Here is a 17,487-nt window from a genome sequence, read left to right as displayed (position 1 = left end):
GCAGCCCGATTCGTAACCACTACGCTAAAATTATTCTCAATGACTATCATTTATCTTACACAATCACTGTAGTTTAAGTTTTTAGTTTCTCACATTCAAGATTCGAAGTGAGGAAAGTTTCTTGTGCACTTTCATACGTCTCCTTACTAACAACACCAGTCACTCTAGGTATGTTCTGGTTGGTAGTCACTCCTCACGTTTGTATCCACAATGTCTTGGAGACAGAAAAGCAGGAGAATGTGTGGTGGATGAAGCCCAAAAGCCACCAAACCAAACTACTGTCCTTGAGTTGATTCTGACTCACAGTGACCCTACAGGTGAGAGGACAATTGCTCCCCAAGATTTCTGAGACTGGAAATCTTTTCGGAAGCAGACAAACTCATCTTTCTCCCATTGGAGAAGCTAATGGGCTTGAACCACCAAAGTATGAACGTTGCAGTTGGAAGTCCCGTACTTAACCCACTGTATCACCAGGGTTCCTTACATAAAGTTCAAGGAGTGATCAAATGTCCCTTGTGCTGTATGGTACCTTGCTACACTGATAGAGTCTCAGAGCGGGTGAAAAAAGGAAAGTAGCAGTTACTGATGGAACCCGTATAACTCAAAACCAGCTCGGAACCTCAGCGAGGCAAGTGTACTTTCTTCGGATGGAGGGAACCTAGGATGTCTTTTGCATTTGCAGTGTGATTGGTGCAGCCCTTCAGAGACTCCCTAGTAATTCCCACTGGGGAGTGAGAACACTTTAAAGCAGGGTGCAGTTGCCGGTGGCACCTGCTTTACAGACCCAGAGAGCAGAATTTTATTGCAGTATCACCATTACTAGTTCTTTCTGTGAAAAACAAAGAACTGGGAAACGACGGTGGTTTCTGCAATGGCTTGTCTGCAATGGCTGGGAGAGATTAAACAAGAAGTTGCAGGGAGGGGTGTAGCGGGACTGAGGTGATTTATGACAATAAGAGAGGCTCAGAAAGGAGGAAGAAAGGAAGAAAAAGAGAATACCACTAAAGACTAGTGAAAAGAGAAGAAAGGAACAGAAAAGGAAAAGGACAATATAGTGGCAAAAGAATAGAAATAGAATTTTTTTCTTAAAGAGGTTGGATGTACAACTCAACACTCATTTTGTCATAGAATCTCTTATATAAGGGAGCTTCAAAAAATTCATGGAAAAATAGAATGAAAAGAGAAGGGACTTACCCAGAAACTTTTGAGAAGCCGTCCCATACAGAAAGAAGAAGAGGAAAGACATTTATGTATGTTTTACTCTTTACAGTGGGCAGCTGATGGCATTGGCTTGAACAAGCTGGCTGTCCCCAGCTGTCTATCAAGCATGATGACAACTGTCTGCTGCCATGCACCTGCCTTCATTCATCACCCCCACGATGTGCCAGGCACTGTCCAAGGTGCATCTGGTATCATCCTTGCCCCTAAGCTCACAGTCCCAGGGGGGAAATGACACATCCTTGTACAATATGACAGATGCTTCACAAGAGGCACGTGCCAGCTCTGCCTGGAAGGAGAAAAGAAGACCTTACCAAGGGGCTGACATGCACGTAAGGTCTTGAACTGCGACCTCAGCCATTTCAATACATCCACAGAAATTGATGGGAAAATACTCACTGTTCCGTTACAGTGGAGAGAACAGAAGCAAAGCATGGCTAGGAGTTTTAAACTTTTTCTAGATAATCTGAGAGCCGGGAATAGAAGGTGTTGAAATCGATGTCTTTTACATTTAGAATGTATGCTGGTAGGATATATTCAGATGAGGACCACACTTTTCTTTAAATTTTCGGGTTTCAGTAAGGGAGTGTGTTGTTGTTATTGAGTGCCATCGGAGTCAGTTCCAACCCGTAGCGACCCTGTATAGGGTGTCTAAGGAGCGGCTGGTGAGCTTGAACTACCGACCTTGCAGGTCAAACTGACTTTGCAGTCTAGCGCATTAACCCAAGGACTCCCAAGGGAAGGTAGCACTCTCTAATCTTCCAAAACAAAAACTGATTGAGAACCAAATGTTCATCTTCAACATCTTACTAATTAACTGGCCTTGGAGAACACGTGACAGATTTCTGAAGCTCAGCAACAGGTTTTAGATGATCATGTTAGGGGCAACTTTTTCTGCTGACCTATTTTCAAAAAGTAAGAGAAACAGCCTGAATTTAAAATGTATAGTGTCTTTCTAATATCATTTTACACAGAACTAATTTACATAGAATTAATTCCATCCTCAACAAAATCTCTGTACAATAGGGAAGCATTTCATTATAAAGTTGAAGAATATGTTACAAAAGAAAACCAAGCATATTTAGAATGATCTTCTTAGCATGACTGTAAGGACCTGTTCTTATGATATAAACAAATATTTCTTATGAAAAGAAGGCACCACCTATTCCTGACTTTGACTCTTAATCACTAAAGCAGCTGGAAACTGTTAAAGACTGTCTGAAACACAAAACTTACTCAAGTGACTTAATTAATGGGACAGGTAAGGATACATGTTTCTCAAATTTGAATCAGTCAGGAATCAGATAAACAGTATAGAAAGACTGAAAGACGAGTGGCCTTATGGGGTTTAAGGATGTCATGGAGCCATTTTAAAGACTCATGACAGTAAGATAGGCGAGAAATAGAAGGGAGGGAGGGCAGCTGTCCAAGCTGCTCCACAGACATGCTGGAGGTGCAACACAATAGAGTGTTGGGTGAGCTGTGGGCCACAAAATGGGATGACTAGCAAGGCTAGTATGTGGCAGTTAACCTTGTCTATGCTAACCTCATTTCCCAACATTCCTAGCAGGTCCACCGGTCATCCTCACTCCAAACCCTGTGGTTTGGTCTGTGCTCTTGGTTTATTCCAGTTGTGCCGCCTATCTCCACCCAGAATGCCCCCTCTCTCATTTTCAAAAACCACAAATCTAAAACACCCCTTCACTGGGATGCCTGCTCTTGTTCCTTTAACTGGTGATTCCTCAGATATGGTATGCTCTCGCTTCTAGTTGTCAAAGCGCATGGTGTTTTTTAGAGTACATACATTATGAAACACTAAATTGGCAATAAGTTAGAGTCTTCTGTTTCTTTCCTCTCCTCGATGTGATTAATAACGTGCTTCCAAGCAACAGTAAACACTGTGACCCAGTAATTGTTCAAAGTGATGAAGAATTCTCTACTTTCAGAAAACCCTACAGTCCCAGAGTCCAAGAATCTCTGGAAGGCACTAGGCCCACAAAATCTCAATTCAAACTTTTGACCTTCAGAAGAGTGAAACAATACATGTGTGTTGCTTTGGGCCAGTAAGTCTGTGAATGGAGCAATAGGAAATTTGTACAGAATCTAGACTCTAATAGAGATATCCAACTGACTCTAAGAAACAAAGTTAAATTTATATAGGAAGATTTCTGAGGGAGGACCTAAGGGATGGTTGGCAGATACGTATGAAAACATGTGATGGATTAATGTTTTCTCCTAGTGGCTGTTCTCTGGCCCACTGGGAATACTTTAGTCCTAGGAGTAGACATAGAACTTGCTGGATCTCAGACCTTGTCAGAGCCCCGAGCAACATGCAATGCAGTTTATTTTGAGTAAGAACAGAGGTCACATCTTTACCTCTCACCATGCCCATCTCTGGACTGAGATGTACAGAGTTGGTAATGCATGAGATTGTATAAGCATAAAACAAGATGAATATTAAGTCAAAGGGAATCTCCGGAGTTAAAAAGCCCCAAGCATCATTTTGGAAGATGTCGTTTGATAACCAATGACCTCATGGGTGTATATGATGATGATAATAATCCATGATGATGACAGTCATAAAAACAATAATATATGGGGCAAAGTACCTTATACTTATAGAAACTCTTTCATCTTCAAGAATTTTAAAATGCTTTGCAACCTGACTTCCAGGATATCAATTTGAAATTGGGTCTCTGCTTGCCCCTGAAACTTAATTTTGCCTAGACTGATATGGAATAATTGTGTCTGTGAATGGAAACTCTTGGGTACTAGTCCTTTAAAGCTTTAAGAAGCCTTGAATGCAAGGAATCTAGGGTAGGGGATACTTTAGCTTGGCCTTGACTTCTTAACCCATTTCCCCAAAATATGTTTTCATGACTAATTTTCTGAAATGAAATGACAACTTGGCAGGCTTTCTGACAAACTTCCTGTGTATGTTCAGTTTGTCCTTCTTGAAATGCTCCCCTTTCTTTGGTCATCTCACCTCATGGTTTCAACTCTCACCTCTTGCATATCTATTCGTAGACTTGATCTCTTGCCTGTACATAAGACCTCCGGCTCCAACTACCCACCTGAGATTGCTACATAGACGTCCTTAAGGGGCTTCCAGTATAACAAGACTCATCACTGCCTTCCCTCCGTGAACTTGGTCTTCTTCCTCAATCTCTGATCTGGGTTAGAGCAGCACCTCCTCATTGCCCTCCATGATTTAGCCCTTGGAACCAGGAGTGACTCTCAGCTCCGGCCTCTCTTTCACATGGCACTTAGCAATCTAGTCCCTATTCCTTCGGGTTCCATCTCTGAAATGTCTGGGCATCTGCCACTGTTTATCTCTCCTCCACTGCCTGGCTCAGCCCTCGCTCCACCTCCATAGATGGTTGTCATAGCTTCGGTTTCCCCTCATTTAGCTGAGTTTTACTACAAGACAAGAATCTTATTTCAACTATTTTTATGACTTCTAAATCTCAATCAGAGGAGGGTATTTTATTTTATGAATATCAGTCAAAAAGTACTGCTATAAAGTCACAGAGATCTTTATTCAACAACAATATCAAACTGTGAAGCTATTGCTTCTTGACAGTTTCTTCATCTGAGTCTATACACTTCTCAAGACAGTGTTCCTGTCTCCCTAACCCACTGGTAGCGTAGTGGTTAGGAATTGGGCTGCTAACCCAAATAATTGTGTACTCTTTGATTTCAAATATCAAAATTGCACCTTTGGCATCCTCGAGGGACTCAAATGGTATTCTTTTTAAATGCTCTTTGAGTTTGGAGAACACAAAGAAGTCTGAAGGGGAATGATGAGGGCTGTGAGCGGGGTGAGGTTTCCCAATAAAATTACTATGGGACAGCCCTTGCTAGCCTCTGAGAGTGAGCAGGTGCATTATTGTGATGGGGCGGGGGGGGGGAAATCCTTGTTGATATTTTCTAGACCTTTTGCTCATTAATACAGTTTTCAATTTCCTTAACATGTCTTCCTAATAACCCCCCACAATCAATCTGTGTTCTTCGAGAAAAACTATCAAAATTACCCCTTTGGGACCCCAAAACCGGTTGCCATTACCTTCTGAGCTAATTTCTTTGCTGTGAATTGAACTGTCCCAGCAGAGCCCCTTGGAAGTCACTGTTTTGATTGAACCTTACTTTTTTAAGCTCGCTCCCTCCTCCTAACGACAAGTGTATTATGAGAAAACTTGTTTGCAGCCATGCAATGACTGCAGAGACATTTTTAAAAAAACCCAAAAACCCATGCATGTATTAACGGGAAGCCTAATGGTGGTGGTTGTGTGCCATGGAATCGGTTCCGACTCATAGCAATTCTGTATAAAGTTCCCGAGGCTGTAAATCTTTACGGGAGCAGAAAGCCTCATCTTTCTTCCATGGAACCACTGGTAGTTTCGAACTGCTGCCCTTCAGGTTGGCAGCCTGACTCGTAATCAGTATGCTACCAGAGCTCCTGTAACCCTAGTAACAATATTTCTTTACTTATCCTAATTGTCGTAAGGTGCTATTTGAGTTGGTTCCAAGGCATAGTGTCCTGTTTGAACCACTGGCCTTGTTTTTAGCAGTCCAGTGCTTATCCTACAGTGCCAGAAGGGATACACACCAGAACATCTACCCTAGTACATGTTGTTAAGTGCCGTTGAGTCAGTTCTGAATTTCAGTGTTTGCGTGGTGCAGCTGATGGGTTTGAACCACTGACCTTATGGTTAGTGGTCCTGTGCTTATCCTACAGCACCACACCAGGATTTCTTCCCATCGTTAACTGCCACTAAATTAATTCTAACTCATAGGGTTTGCGAGGAGCGGCTGGTGGGTTTGAACTATTGACTTTGTGGTTAGCAGCCCCGTGTTTATCCTACAGTGCCACACCAGCACTCCTAGTATATATACGTAGATATTTTTGAGAAACTGAGGTAAATAAAAATTACATTTTAAATGTACTCATATATACTGAATATACTCGAGGATTCCTGTGATGAATTCCTGGGATAAAACCAGAGAATCTTCTAGTACATCTGCCCATTCATTAGACGTTTGCATGCTAGGTTTTCCTGAAGCATTGCATACTTGACTTATTTAGGAAACTAGCAAATTTACTCCAACATTGCAAAATATGTATGTTGGATTTTGTTATAAAGGATAGCTCCTGTTTTTAAAATTAGCACCTGGATGGAACTGGGCATTTATTGGCAGAACAAGCCTGCTATTTATTCCTGACTGTCCAGAAGTGAGACCAGAGTCGAGTTAGGAAGCAGCAAGAAGACCTCTGTGAATACAATCATCACTTGGAGGGTTTATGATAAAGTTCTCAACTTTGTTACTAGATACAGCAGATGAAACCAGTTAGGCAAGTACTAAGGGTGTCAGGAGTGAGGCAGAAGTATTTGTAGTGAGATAAAGTCACTCTGGTAGCGTAGTGGTTAGGAATTGGGCTGCTAACCTCAAGATCAGCAGTTCAAAACTACCAGCTGCTCCATGGGAGAGAGATGAGGCTTTCTGCTCCCGCACAGATTTACAGCATTGGAAACCCTGTACAGGGTCTCTATGAGTTGGAACTGACTCCACGGCTCATAACCACCACCACCAAAGGTAGAGAGGCATTGAAGTACGTCCTATTTTGTGATGTCCACAAAGCAAATGAACAATGTGCCAGGGAAAACCATATACACACACACAACCACACATGTGGATACGGAACAATCAAACTTATTGGAAGCATAAAGCAGATTAGGGTGAAGGTAGAGAGGAAACTGTAGATAATATTTTCTATGAAATATTCATGAACAGAGATTTTTGCATTGCAGTTATTTTAGAAGATAAATGTGTTTGATAGAGCAGAAAGAACACTGTTGATGTGATACCAACCAAACCAAACCAAACTAAATCCCAGGCACTAGGGCTGTTTTAAAAATTCCAAAACGTCGATCTCATTGGCTAGATATGAGGAACAGAGGAGGAGGAGTAGGTAACCACACGAGTGATGGACGGATGAGCTTCCCATCTGTCATTCTACGCTTTCGGTGACCTGCAGTGGAGCTAGTTTAAATAGAAGCTGAGATCAACTACCAGCTATTCTTCCTAGAGAAAGTAGCTGCAGATGGTACAACCAATTTCCTGGAAAAGAAAAGATTTTGGAAATTACTGTGGACATGCCAACAGGTCAACACTTGGGTTATAAATGAGGATCGTTATTATCTGGACAGCATTTTGGAAACAGGCAAAGATTTTATAGTAAATTCCTTATTGGTGTAATAAATCATGAATGCATCTACATTAAAGACATCAGTCCCTTGTTTGATATGTCATTACAAAATATTTTTTCCCAGTCTGGGCTCTCTTTTGTTGATATTTTTTGATGCACATAAGTATCTAATTTTTAGGAGGTTCCAGTCATCGATTGTGTTTTTTACTGGTTGTGTGTTATTGTTTGGCAGTGTATTTATGCCATATGTGAGAGCCCCTAAGTTTGTCAGTATTTTTTCATTGATGATCTTTATAGCTCTAGGTTTTATATTTAGGTCTTTAATGCACATTGAGTTTGTTTTTCTATATGTTGTGAGATATGGGTCTAGTGTCATGTTTCTGCAAATGGATTTCCAGTTTTGCAAGCATCATTTGTTTAAGAGACTGTCTCTTCTCCAGTTAATGTGTTTTGGCCCTTAGTCAAAGATCAGCTGACTGTATGTGGATGGATTTGTTACTGGGTTCTCAACTCTCTTCCATTGATCTATGGATCTTTCATTGTACCAGTATTAAGTTGTTTTGGCACTGTGATTGTGAAGTAAATCCAGCGAGAGACCTTCAACTTTATTCTTCGTAAGTATTGCTTTGCTTATCTGAGGTCTCTTTCTTTTCAATTTAAAGTTAATGATCAGTTTTTCCATCTCTTTAAAGAATGACTTTGGAATCTGGATTGGAATTGCATTATATCTATGGATTGCTTTGGGTAGAGTTAACATTTTCACAGTGTTAAGTCTTTCTATCCATGAGCATAGTATAGTCTTCCATGTTTGTCAGTCTTCCTTGGTTTCTTCTAGCAGTGTTTTTGTAGTTTTCTTTATATAGGTGTTTTGTTTCTCTGGTTAGATTTATTCCTAAGTATTTCAACTTTTGGGTGGCTATTGTAAATGACATTGTTTTCCCAATTTCCTTTTCAGAGCTGTCTCAGTGTAGAAAAAGCCAACTGATTTTTGTATACTGATCTTATATCCTGTGACTTTGTGGAATCTTCAATGAGTTCTAATAATTTCCTTGCTGAATCTTTGGGGTTTTCTATGTATATGATTATAACATTTGCAGATAGAGAGAGTTTTACTTCTTCTTTACCAGTATGGATGCCTTTAATTTCCCTTTTATACTTTATCGCTCTAAGACTTCCAACACAATATTGAAGAGTTGTTGTTGTTGTTGTTGTTAAGTGCCGTGGAGTCGGATCCGACTCATAGCGACCCTGCACAGGGTTTCCGAGGCTGTAAATCGTTATGGGAGCAGAACGCCTCATCTTTCTCCCGCGGAACCCCTGGTAGTTTCTAACTGCTGACCTTGCGGTTCACAGCCCGATTCGTAACCACTACGCTACCAGAGCTCCTTATATTGAAGAGTAGTGGTGATGAAGAGCATCCTTGTCTATTTCCTATTTGCAAAGGGAATGCTTTCAGTTTTTCTCCATTGAGACTAATACTGGCAATTGGATTTGTATGTTATTTTTGTTGTTAAGTGCCATCTAGTTATTTCTGTTTCATAGTGACCCTGTGTAGTATTTCCAGGGAGTGACTAGTGGGTTTGAACTGCCGACATTGTGGTTAGCAGCCCAGTGCTTATCCCATAGTATATATGCCTGTAATTATGTTGTGGAATTTCCCTTTTATTCCTATTTTGTTGAGATGAGTGCTTTTATCAGGACTGGATGCCTTTTCTGCACCAACCAATGTGATCACATGGCTCTTTACCTTAGTTTTTTTTATCTATGTGGTGGATTGTACTGATTATTTTTCTAATACTGAATCATCCTTGCATTGCTGGTATGAATCCCACTTGGTCATAGTGTATATATATATATACATATATATATTTTTTCCATGTTATTTGATTCCACTGGCTAGGATTTTGTTGGTAATTTTTACATCTATGATCATGAGGGATATTGGTCTATAATTTTCTTTTTTAGTGGTGTCTTTTCCTGCTTTTGGTATGAGGCTTATATTCCCTTCATAAAATATATTCAGGAGTTTTCCATCCTTTTTTCATGTTATGGAAGAGTTTGAGAAGAATTGGTGCCAACGTTTCGCTGAACGTTTGGTAGAATTCACTAGTAAGGCCATCTGAGTCCAGATATTTTTGTTGGGAGTTTTTTGTTTTTTTACATGACCTGGTCAACTTCTTCTTTCATAAATAGGTCTGTTCAAGTTTTCTACTTCATTTTGTGTTATTCTAAGTAGGTTGTGTTTTTCTAAAAATCTGTCCATTTCATGTAGATCTTCAAATTTGTTGAAGTACAATTCCACATAGTATTCTGTTTATTTCTGTTGGTTCTGTTGTGATGTCACATGTATAGTTTCTTATGCATGCTATTTGCATCTTCTTTTCTTTTGTTAGATTTGACAGGCTTGTCAATTTTATTAGGCCTTTCAAAGAAACAACTTCTTGTCTTACTGATTCTTTCCATTGTTTTTCTGTCTTCAGTCATTTCTGTTCTAATCTTTATTATTTCTTTTCTTTTGGTGGCTGTAGGCCTACTTTGCTGCTCCTCTTCTAATTGTTGGAGATGTTGCATCAATGTGTTGAATTTGGTTCTTTCTTCTTTTTGGATGTGTGCATTTATTGCTATAAATTGCCCTCTAAGGAGTCCTGGTGTGGCACTGTGGGTAAATGCACCAGACTACAAAGTCATTTGAACTGCAAGGTCAGCGGTTTAAGCTCACCAGCTGCTCCTCAGAAATCCTATACAGGGTTGCTATGGGTCGGAACCAATTCAACGGCACTTCACAACAACCACAAAGCACTGCTTTTTGGGAAAAAGATGAGATTTTCTGCATACGCAAATATTTTTAAAAGTCTTGAAAACTGTATACAGGGTTACTATAAGTCAGAACTGACTTGATAGAACTTAACAACAACAAGCAGTGCTTTTACTGTATTTTGTGCGTATTTGTAATTAAGTAAGAGATCAATATTAAAAATTTTGAATTTTCTATTTCCTTACCACTAAATAGCTAGCTTTATTATTACAACCTTCAGAAAGATCAGAAATAATGAATATCAAGATAAAACAAACATAAAAAAAATCAAAATATACATTCATATCTCTTAGAAGCCTTGACAATGATACAGTGTCATCTGCTTTTTACATGTTAATCTGTGTGAATTACTAATGATGTCATTTCACTTTCTAAAAGATACTGGATTCAAGTAGCAGTTAGATACTCTCTGTCTGAGGTGGTGGCTACGTCTGTCTTGTTCATCATGATATGAGGAGGCTTCATTATTTTTTAAATTTTATTTAATTATTTTTAAAGTTTTTAATTGTGCATTGATTGAGTTTACTTGGGAGAACATTGGTTTTACACTCGTCATTTCATTGCAGTGATGACAGTCTCCTCCTTGCATCATTGTTCAACAGGATTTGCTTCTATTCCCTCTGTTTTGTTTTGGTTTTTAAATTGATGTACACAAACACACTCAGGAATATTTAATTATTTAAACAACCCAAGGGCACATTCAGCAAGTCTGCCTCCTGGCTGTCAGCACCCAGTCCCTCTCTTTCCATGAGTCTAGAGTCCTCAGTTGCTCTATCTCTCCATGCCCTCATCTCTGCCTCCATCACTGGTGCCACTGTTTCTCTGGATAGGGTCATACTCTTCTCCCTTGAGGGTCCTAGCGTCTTCTGTTCTTGCACTGTAGGATTAACTACTCCCTCTTTTTGTTACACATCTACCTTTACAGTTGTGACTATCACAGCTAGTAATCTATCAGTCATTCTCGAACCATCTGACTCTAAGAAGGACTAGTTCATGGTTTGGGATCAGGACTATTCTTATGAGCTGGAGGCCTTGGGAGGCATATAATTGAGCTGGGCAGCTTTTACTCTTAGGAAGCTCTTAGGAAGAATTTTTTAAAGCAACTGCAAATCCAAGATGGATTTAGACAATAGATTTACAGCGGAAGATTTACATATAGAAGAAGTCTGTTCCTACCCACTTGAGTGCTGATAAACCTCAGAGAAGCAGTGATTTCCAGAACTCCTGCAGAAAGAGTCTCCAGGTGCAGTTGGTTGTGGCTGCCCCACACCTAGGTGTAAGCTCCTTTCAAATCAGGCTTCAGCCCTGACCACCTTTTTACTAGAAGAATGTTATCACCCCAGAGGCAATTCAACGTAAGACTGTCAAGTTGATCCACGTTTTAGGAAACTTGTTGTTCTAAGGGATGAGGTTAAAAGTTTATGCTCAGTATACAAGGAAAGCACACCAGGTGGAACAGCAAACTGGAGCGCAGTGAAGAAAGTTAATGTGGCCTCAAGGCACAGGAAGATGAAATGCAGGTCAAATTTGAAAGCCAAGCAGTGAAAACCTGGACCCCAGGGGTGAGTCAGGTCAGTGGAGAATACAGAAGGCATAGGAAATACAGCTGGGCACAACTCTGGAGTTCGGTGGCATTTCTTGGGTGGGTGTCACCCAGGGGGGTAACTCACAGTGTGGCTCCCATGGGCTTCTCCATGCCCCACATCTCACAGAGTCCTCAGTCATGTTTATTATCAATGTTAATCACAGAGTTCTAGGTGACACTACCATTGTAAACTGCTGGTGTGGCACCATAGGATAAGCATTGTACTACAAGGTTGGTTTGAACCATAAGGTCAGCGGTTCAAACCCACCAGCCGCTCCTCAGAAACCCTATACAGGGTCACGATATGTAGGAGCTGAGTCAACGACATTTACCACCACCACCACCAATATTACTTCATTTATATGAATACTAACAACAAACTGTTGTGTAAAATCTTTCGACATTGAGTTACATTATTTGTTAAAACATTTTAGTCACTGAAGGGAAAGACTTTTTTGAGTTTTCTTCTACTTTTTCCTTTAATTAATACATCATTCTCAAAAATGCAATTGATGTAAGGTCACATATACTGACTACCACAATTTTGTGGATAAAACACCAGAGATACTGACAAAACCAGTGCCTTTAAAAAGAGCAAGAGAGACAATCATGTGCTTGTAAGTAGCATTGGTGGTGTATTGGTTACAAGTCGGGCTGCGAACCTCAATAGTACAATAAAATAAATGGTATTACAGTAATAAAATAATACAATAAAAGAAACGGTATTACCTGCCGTTCTGTAGGAGAAAGATGAGGCTATCTGTTCCCGTAAAGATTTACAGCCTCGGAAACTCTATGCAGGGTCACCATTGAATCAGAACCGACTCCACCAATGTGTGCAAAACAGCAAGTTTTTGGAGTATCACTGTAATTGGGTAGTAATGACAGCTCTGACAAAGGCACATTCGAAAATTCCAGAAGTAAATTAGCAGAGAATTTTAGCTTTGCAGATACGTGTGAGCTGGGCTTATGGAAAATGCTCTTATTGCTATAACTAATCTAATTTAAAAATTATACATCTCTGCTGAAACATTGCACTAACATTTTGTAGATGGTCATTTTGGTGTTTCCCCTTCTAACAGTGTCTCCCCATGTGGTCTCCACCCCTAGCCCCCTAGTGATGCCATTGTTTGGGTCCAAACAACATTTGTGGATATAGACACACAGGTACAAAAGACGTGTGAATGAATAACAAAATTGAGAAGGTAATGCCATGGCAAGAAAGAGGGTCAGCATGGATTTAAAGAGCAGTTTTTTCAGTCACTCACATCCTTTTGTTCTGTGTCCTCACCAATCCTATATATTGCCTACGTAAGAATGGCAGACAAGCCATTTGTAAGGACTTTCTAGCTTTTTAAACTGTTAGAGGGAGAGAGAGCCACGTTTCGATTGTTGCAGATACTGGGGTTTCTGTTGGCTGACTACATTTTCCATTGTGAGATAACTGTTCACATTTGTGAGCAAGCAAACATGTTTGCACATCAGGTGTGGCATGCATGCCTAGTGATCTCTGCAATATTCCAGAAAAGCAACACCTCCTGACATTACAGCAGGCAGAATGGTCTAAGTGATTACAGTCAGCTAAGGAGGAGTTCAACCACAGGAAGAGGCCTGGTGTCACCCTCCTGACAGGCAGAGGACCACCTTCCAGCACACTCACTCCCCAAGAGCACAGGGAACAATCGTGTGCTGTGGTCAGAGACCTGGACCACTCCCTGGGCTGGACAGCGCACTGAATACTTGTCCCAGCTCTCAAGCACGGCTTGGTTCCTGTCCTCTTCATTTCCTCTATGTGTAGTCAATAAAATGTTGATTGTTACTTGTTTGAAACAGGACTTTTTTTTACAGCATGACCTATATGAACCTTTGGTCTATCTTCATCTGCATTTTCCCAATGACTGAACAGCTGCTATACTACAGATACAAACTGGTTCAAAACCACAGGTCCAACTGTTTCAGATAGATGCTACTTTCATAGCTAATAGGCATTCTATTCGATAACCATCATGTCTCAGCCTTGGTGTCTGGAAATGATACTCTGATATCCTCAGATAATTGTTGTTGTTAAGTGCCCTCGACTTGGTTCTGACCTCAGATGATACTTAGGTTGGATTCTATCACCTTAGTGAAGGCAGACCCCATTAAAGTTGTAGCACTAGTTAGAATTTCTTAGAACGTTTTTTTCAGACCATCTGTCGGTCATTTCCTCAGTTTCTGTATTTAGAAATGTATTCATCCACTCATCTACGCATCAACCCAGCCAGTATGTATTAAGCACTTACTTTATTATAATCTACAATATTAAAAGTAAAGCCCCTATCTTCAAATATCCTAGTGTGGTGGTGTGGGTTAATGAACTGCAAGGCTGGAGGTTCAAGCTCACCAGCTGCTCCTTGGAAACTATGTACAGTGTCACTATGGGTCGGAACTGACTCAATGACACTTAACAACAACACAACATCCTCAAATAGTTCACAGTTGGTAAAAGTAGTATAGTCCAATAATATAAATGGAATTACCTAATAATGTAAATTATAATAGGCATTAGAATAGAAGCAATGCAAATATCAAGGAAGGAGTAGAACATTCAGTGTTGGTGGTCTATTGCTCAGGCAAGGCTTCAGAGCCAGGGTGGAACCTCAGGTGAATCTTAAAAAAAAATTGACTAGGTGGTGCCCGGCACATGGGTACAGAGCAGGAGAGGTGCGGAGTAAAAAACGCCTGGCAACGCAGAGGCGACAGTACAAGCATGACACACTCTGACGTAGCTGGGAGACGGCTGAGGCTTAGGTGTAAATGTGTATAAACATGTACGAGCTGGAAAGGTAGACAGGACCTCTGGCTCGCAGAGACCCTGCAAGCCACACATCAAAACAAGAGACCGATATGCTGCCACCTGCCTTTGACATGAGTGTCCAGTTCTGAACCAACTGTTCCCTTGGGCGTGTTTTACTTTATAGCATAATGACACCCACAGTTCAATGCCTGCTCAAGAGTGCCAGTGAGCTGAATGAGGAGCTCAGAAGCCTGGCAGCTGGCATTCGACACCCATTTCACCACGGGCCAACTGAATCAGCAGCAGCTCTGGCCATTGGCTGGTGGGGGAAGTGGTGGGTGGGACTGCTTACCACTTCGGTGGGTCTGTAGTATTTAAGATCCACAGTCACATGAATCTTGCCGGTCTCTTTACATCTGCCCACTTCATGTTCATTCGCTCCTTCCCACCTGTAAAGAAGATAAACAATCAGCTCCCAATTGCCTGGGCACATTTGGCTTGTTTCCATCCCTGACAAAAGCTCCGGAGTGAAGAAGTAAGACCTCCTGACCAGGAACACGAGCTGTCCTAAGCCAGCTGAGAGCAGTAGTAACATCCAAAGTCTCTAGATCTAGTTTAAGGGGGTAAGATTTTTTCTTTTTCTTTTGAAGAAAATTGTGATGGGTTCAGAAGTGAGACTTTAGAAATGAAGAGATTAGGTTTGCCAGAAAAACGGTTGTACATCTTTCAGGGACCTTGAGTCTCTTTCTAACAATGTTGAAAAGGTCAGTTTTGATGACTTACTGAATGTCTTTTGTTGCCTCCGTTTTAATTTTTTTCTCTTCCTTTTGTAGTTTTAGGGATGTTTAGTGACAATTTGGTATGTCACTCTAGGATAAGCCCTGGACTAAAACCACAAGGTCGGCAGCTCAAACCCACCAGCTGCTCCTTGGAAACCCTGTATAGTGTCGGTTTGAGTTGGAATTAACTCGACAGAACTTGACAATAACAGTGACAATTTAATTCATCCCATTTTAAAGTAAGTTTTACACTCTCAGTATCCACTCAATTTGTCCCTGTATTTAAGTTACCTTATCTTACCCTAGTCAGCTGTGGACTCCATGAATAAATCTCAGATGATTAAACCTCCAAAAGTTGCAAAAACAATATAGTTCTTTTCTTCTAAGAGAGAGCCCATAAGCACACAATACCATCACCTCCTCTGCGTTAGCCTCAGTGTTATTTGGACTTGAATCCCCCTCCTCTAAACAGGCACCTTCTACAACAGTGAGTCCCCCACCCCGCCACCCTGTGGTCTCCTCAGTCCACATTGAGCTCCGTGTACAGAAAGTTCATGAGCTTCCAGAGCAGATCCATGAGGAGGCTGCATTTCATCCAGCCCAGGTTCTTGTCTGGTACCAAGGGAATCACTGGCTGACTGCTAACCTCTGGATTTCTACAATCTAGTATCCAAATGATAAAAACTGAGACAACTGTAGTAAGTTATTGATACAAATGAAAAGTTTTCTGTAAACAAAGGAATATAGTATGACTTATGTCTCACTTTAATGTTTATCCTCAGAACAAATCCTACGTGAAAATTCTGTGTGTCCCGTGGCTCAGGGACACAGTGGGTACAAATGAAAGAAAACAACATTGTATCAGTTATGGACAATGTGATTCACAGGTGCATTAGAAGGAAGCATAACTAGTATATATATATTTTAAGCTTTTAGTTTACATGGGAGAACATCAGCTTTACATTCATCCTATCCTATTCATTTTATTGCAATGATTACAATCCCCTGCATGCTTCATCATTCAAAAGTATTTGCTTCTTTTCCCTCTGTTTTTTTTTTTGGATGTTCACTGAAGCACTCAGGAGTATATAATCATTCAAACAACCAAAGGACATGCAAGCCAGCCCCCATCCTCCCAGCACACAGCCCCTCTCCCTCCTTAAGTCTAGAGTCCTCAGCTGCTCCCTCTCTCCATATCCTCATCTCTGCCTCCAACTCTGGCATCACTGCTTCTCTGGATAGGGTCCAGCACTCTGCTCCTCTCCCTTGATGGTCCCAGAGTCCTTTGCTACTGGACTGCAAGATCAACCACTCCCCTCCTTTTGTTACAAAACATCTACCTTTACATTTGCAACAATCCAATCGCAATCAGTCCCAATAACAATTACTCACTGTTGAACCACAAGAGTCTTCTTACCCTATCTCCTTTCACCAGTCCTATCTAACAGGTTGAAAACCACTCAGTGGAGATTCTACCTTCCTCCACATACACCCTCTAAAACTAAGCTCCCTCTTGAAAACTTGTAAGTCAGTCACTTTGTGCCTTTATAGCCCCCTATTTTAGGTAGCGAGTGTCTAAGTTGCCTGTCCCTATAGCATTAACTAATATTTTTAATGTAGGTTGGACGTTAGGGTTCTGAACTGGTCTTACAGTCTCATTTCTGCTCAGTCATCGATGAAACATTTGTCCTGGGTTCCTGTTTGGGCAGTTTTATGCCAGTATGTTATCACTAAAGGACTCTTCAACATCATGTGGATTTGCCAGTAGGCTCCAGGCAAATGTGAAAACCTCCCCACACAGAGAAAACTATAGCATCATATGTTCACAGCAGAAAACTGGCAAACTGGTCATCATCCCCACTTAATGAACAAACTCAAAGAGGGGTATAATTTAACTTACTTGGTTTAATTTCTTACTGTATTTGGACCACTTTGACAGGTAATGAGGAAACACTGAGAATTTTAAAGCAAAGGAATAGCTAGATCTGAGTGGAAGCTGGGGAACATTTTTAGGAAAATTCACTTGAAAGTGGTTATATGGGCATTTTGGGATATGGAGATAAAAAATGTTGTATAATGAGCTAGCCCCAAGTGGCAACACCTCCA

The 17,487-nt window shown here is 40.8% G+C and overlaps 1 protein-coding gene across 1 annotated transcript in view; it reads right to left on the bottom strand.

Moving 5' to 3' along the window:
* The window catches only part of GMDS (GDP-mannose 4,6-dehydratase), an 809,379-nt gene that overhangs the window by 126,039 nt on the left and 665,853 nt on the right, over window positions 1-17,487 (bottom strand). The window contains exon 9 of the mRNA XM_006870563.1: window positions 14,955-15,051. Coding sequence (XP_006870625.1) covers window positions 14,955-15,051 — 97 coding nt within the window. The remainder of the gene's footprint in view (window positions 1-14,954; window positions 15,052-17,487) is intronic.

The sequence above is a fragment of the Chrysochloris asiatica genome, unplaced genomic scaffold (assembly GCF_000296735.1).
Source record: "Chrysochloris asiatica unplaced genomic scaffold, ChrAsi1.0 scaffold00144, whole genome shotgun sequence".
Classification (NCBI taxonomy): Eukaryota; Metazoa; Chordata; class Mammalia; order Afrosoricida; family Chrysochloridae; genus Chrysochloris; species Chrysochloris asiatica.
This window is presented reverse-complemented; position numbering and strand designations above follow the sequence as displayed.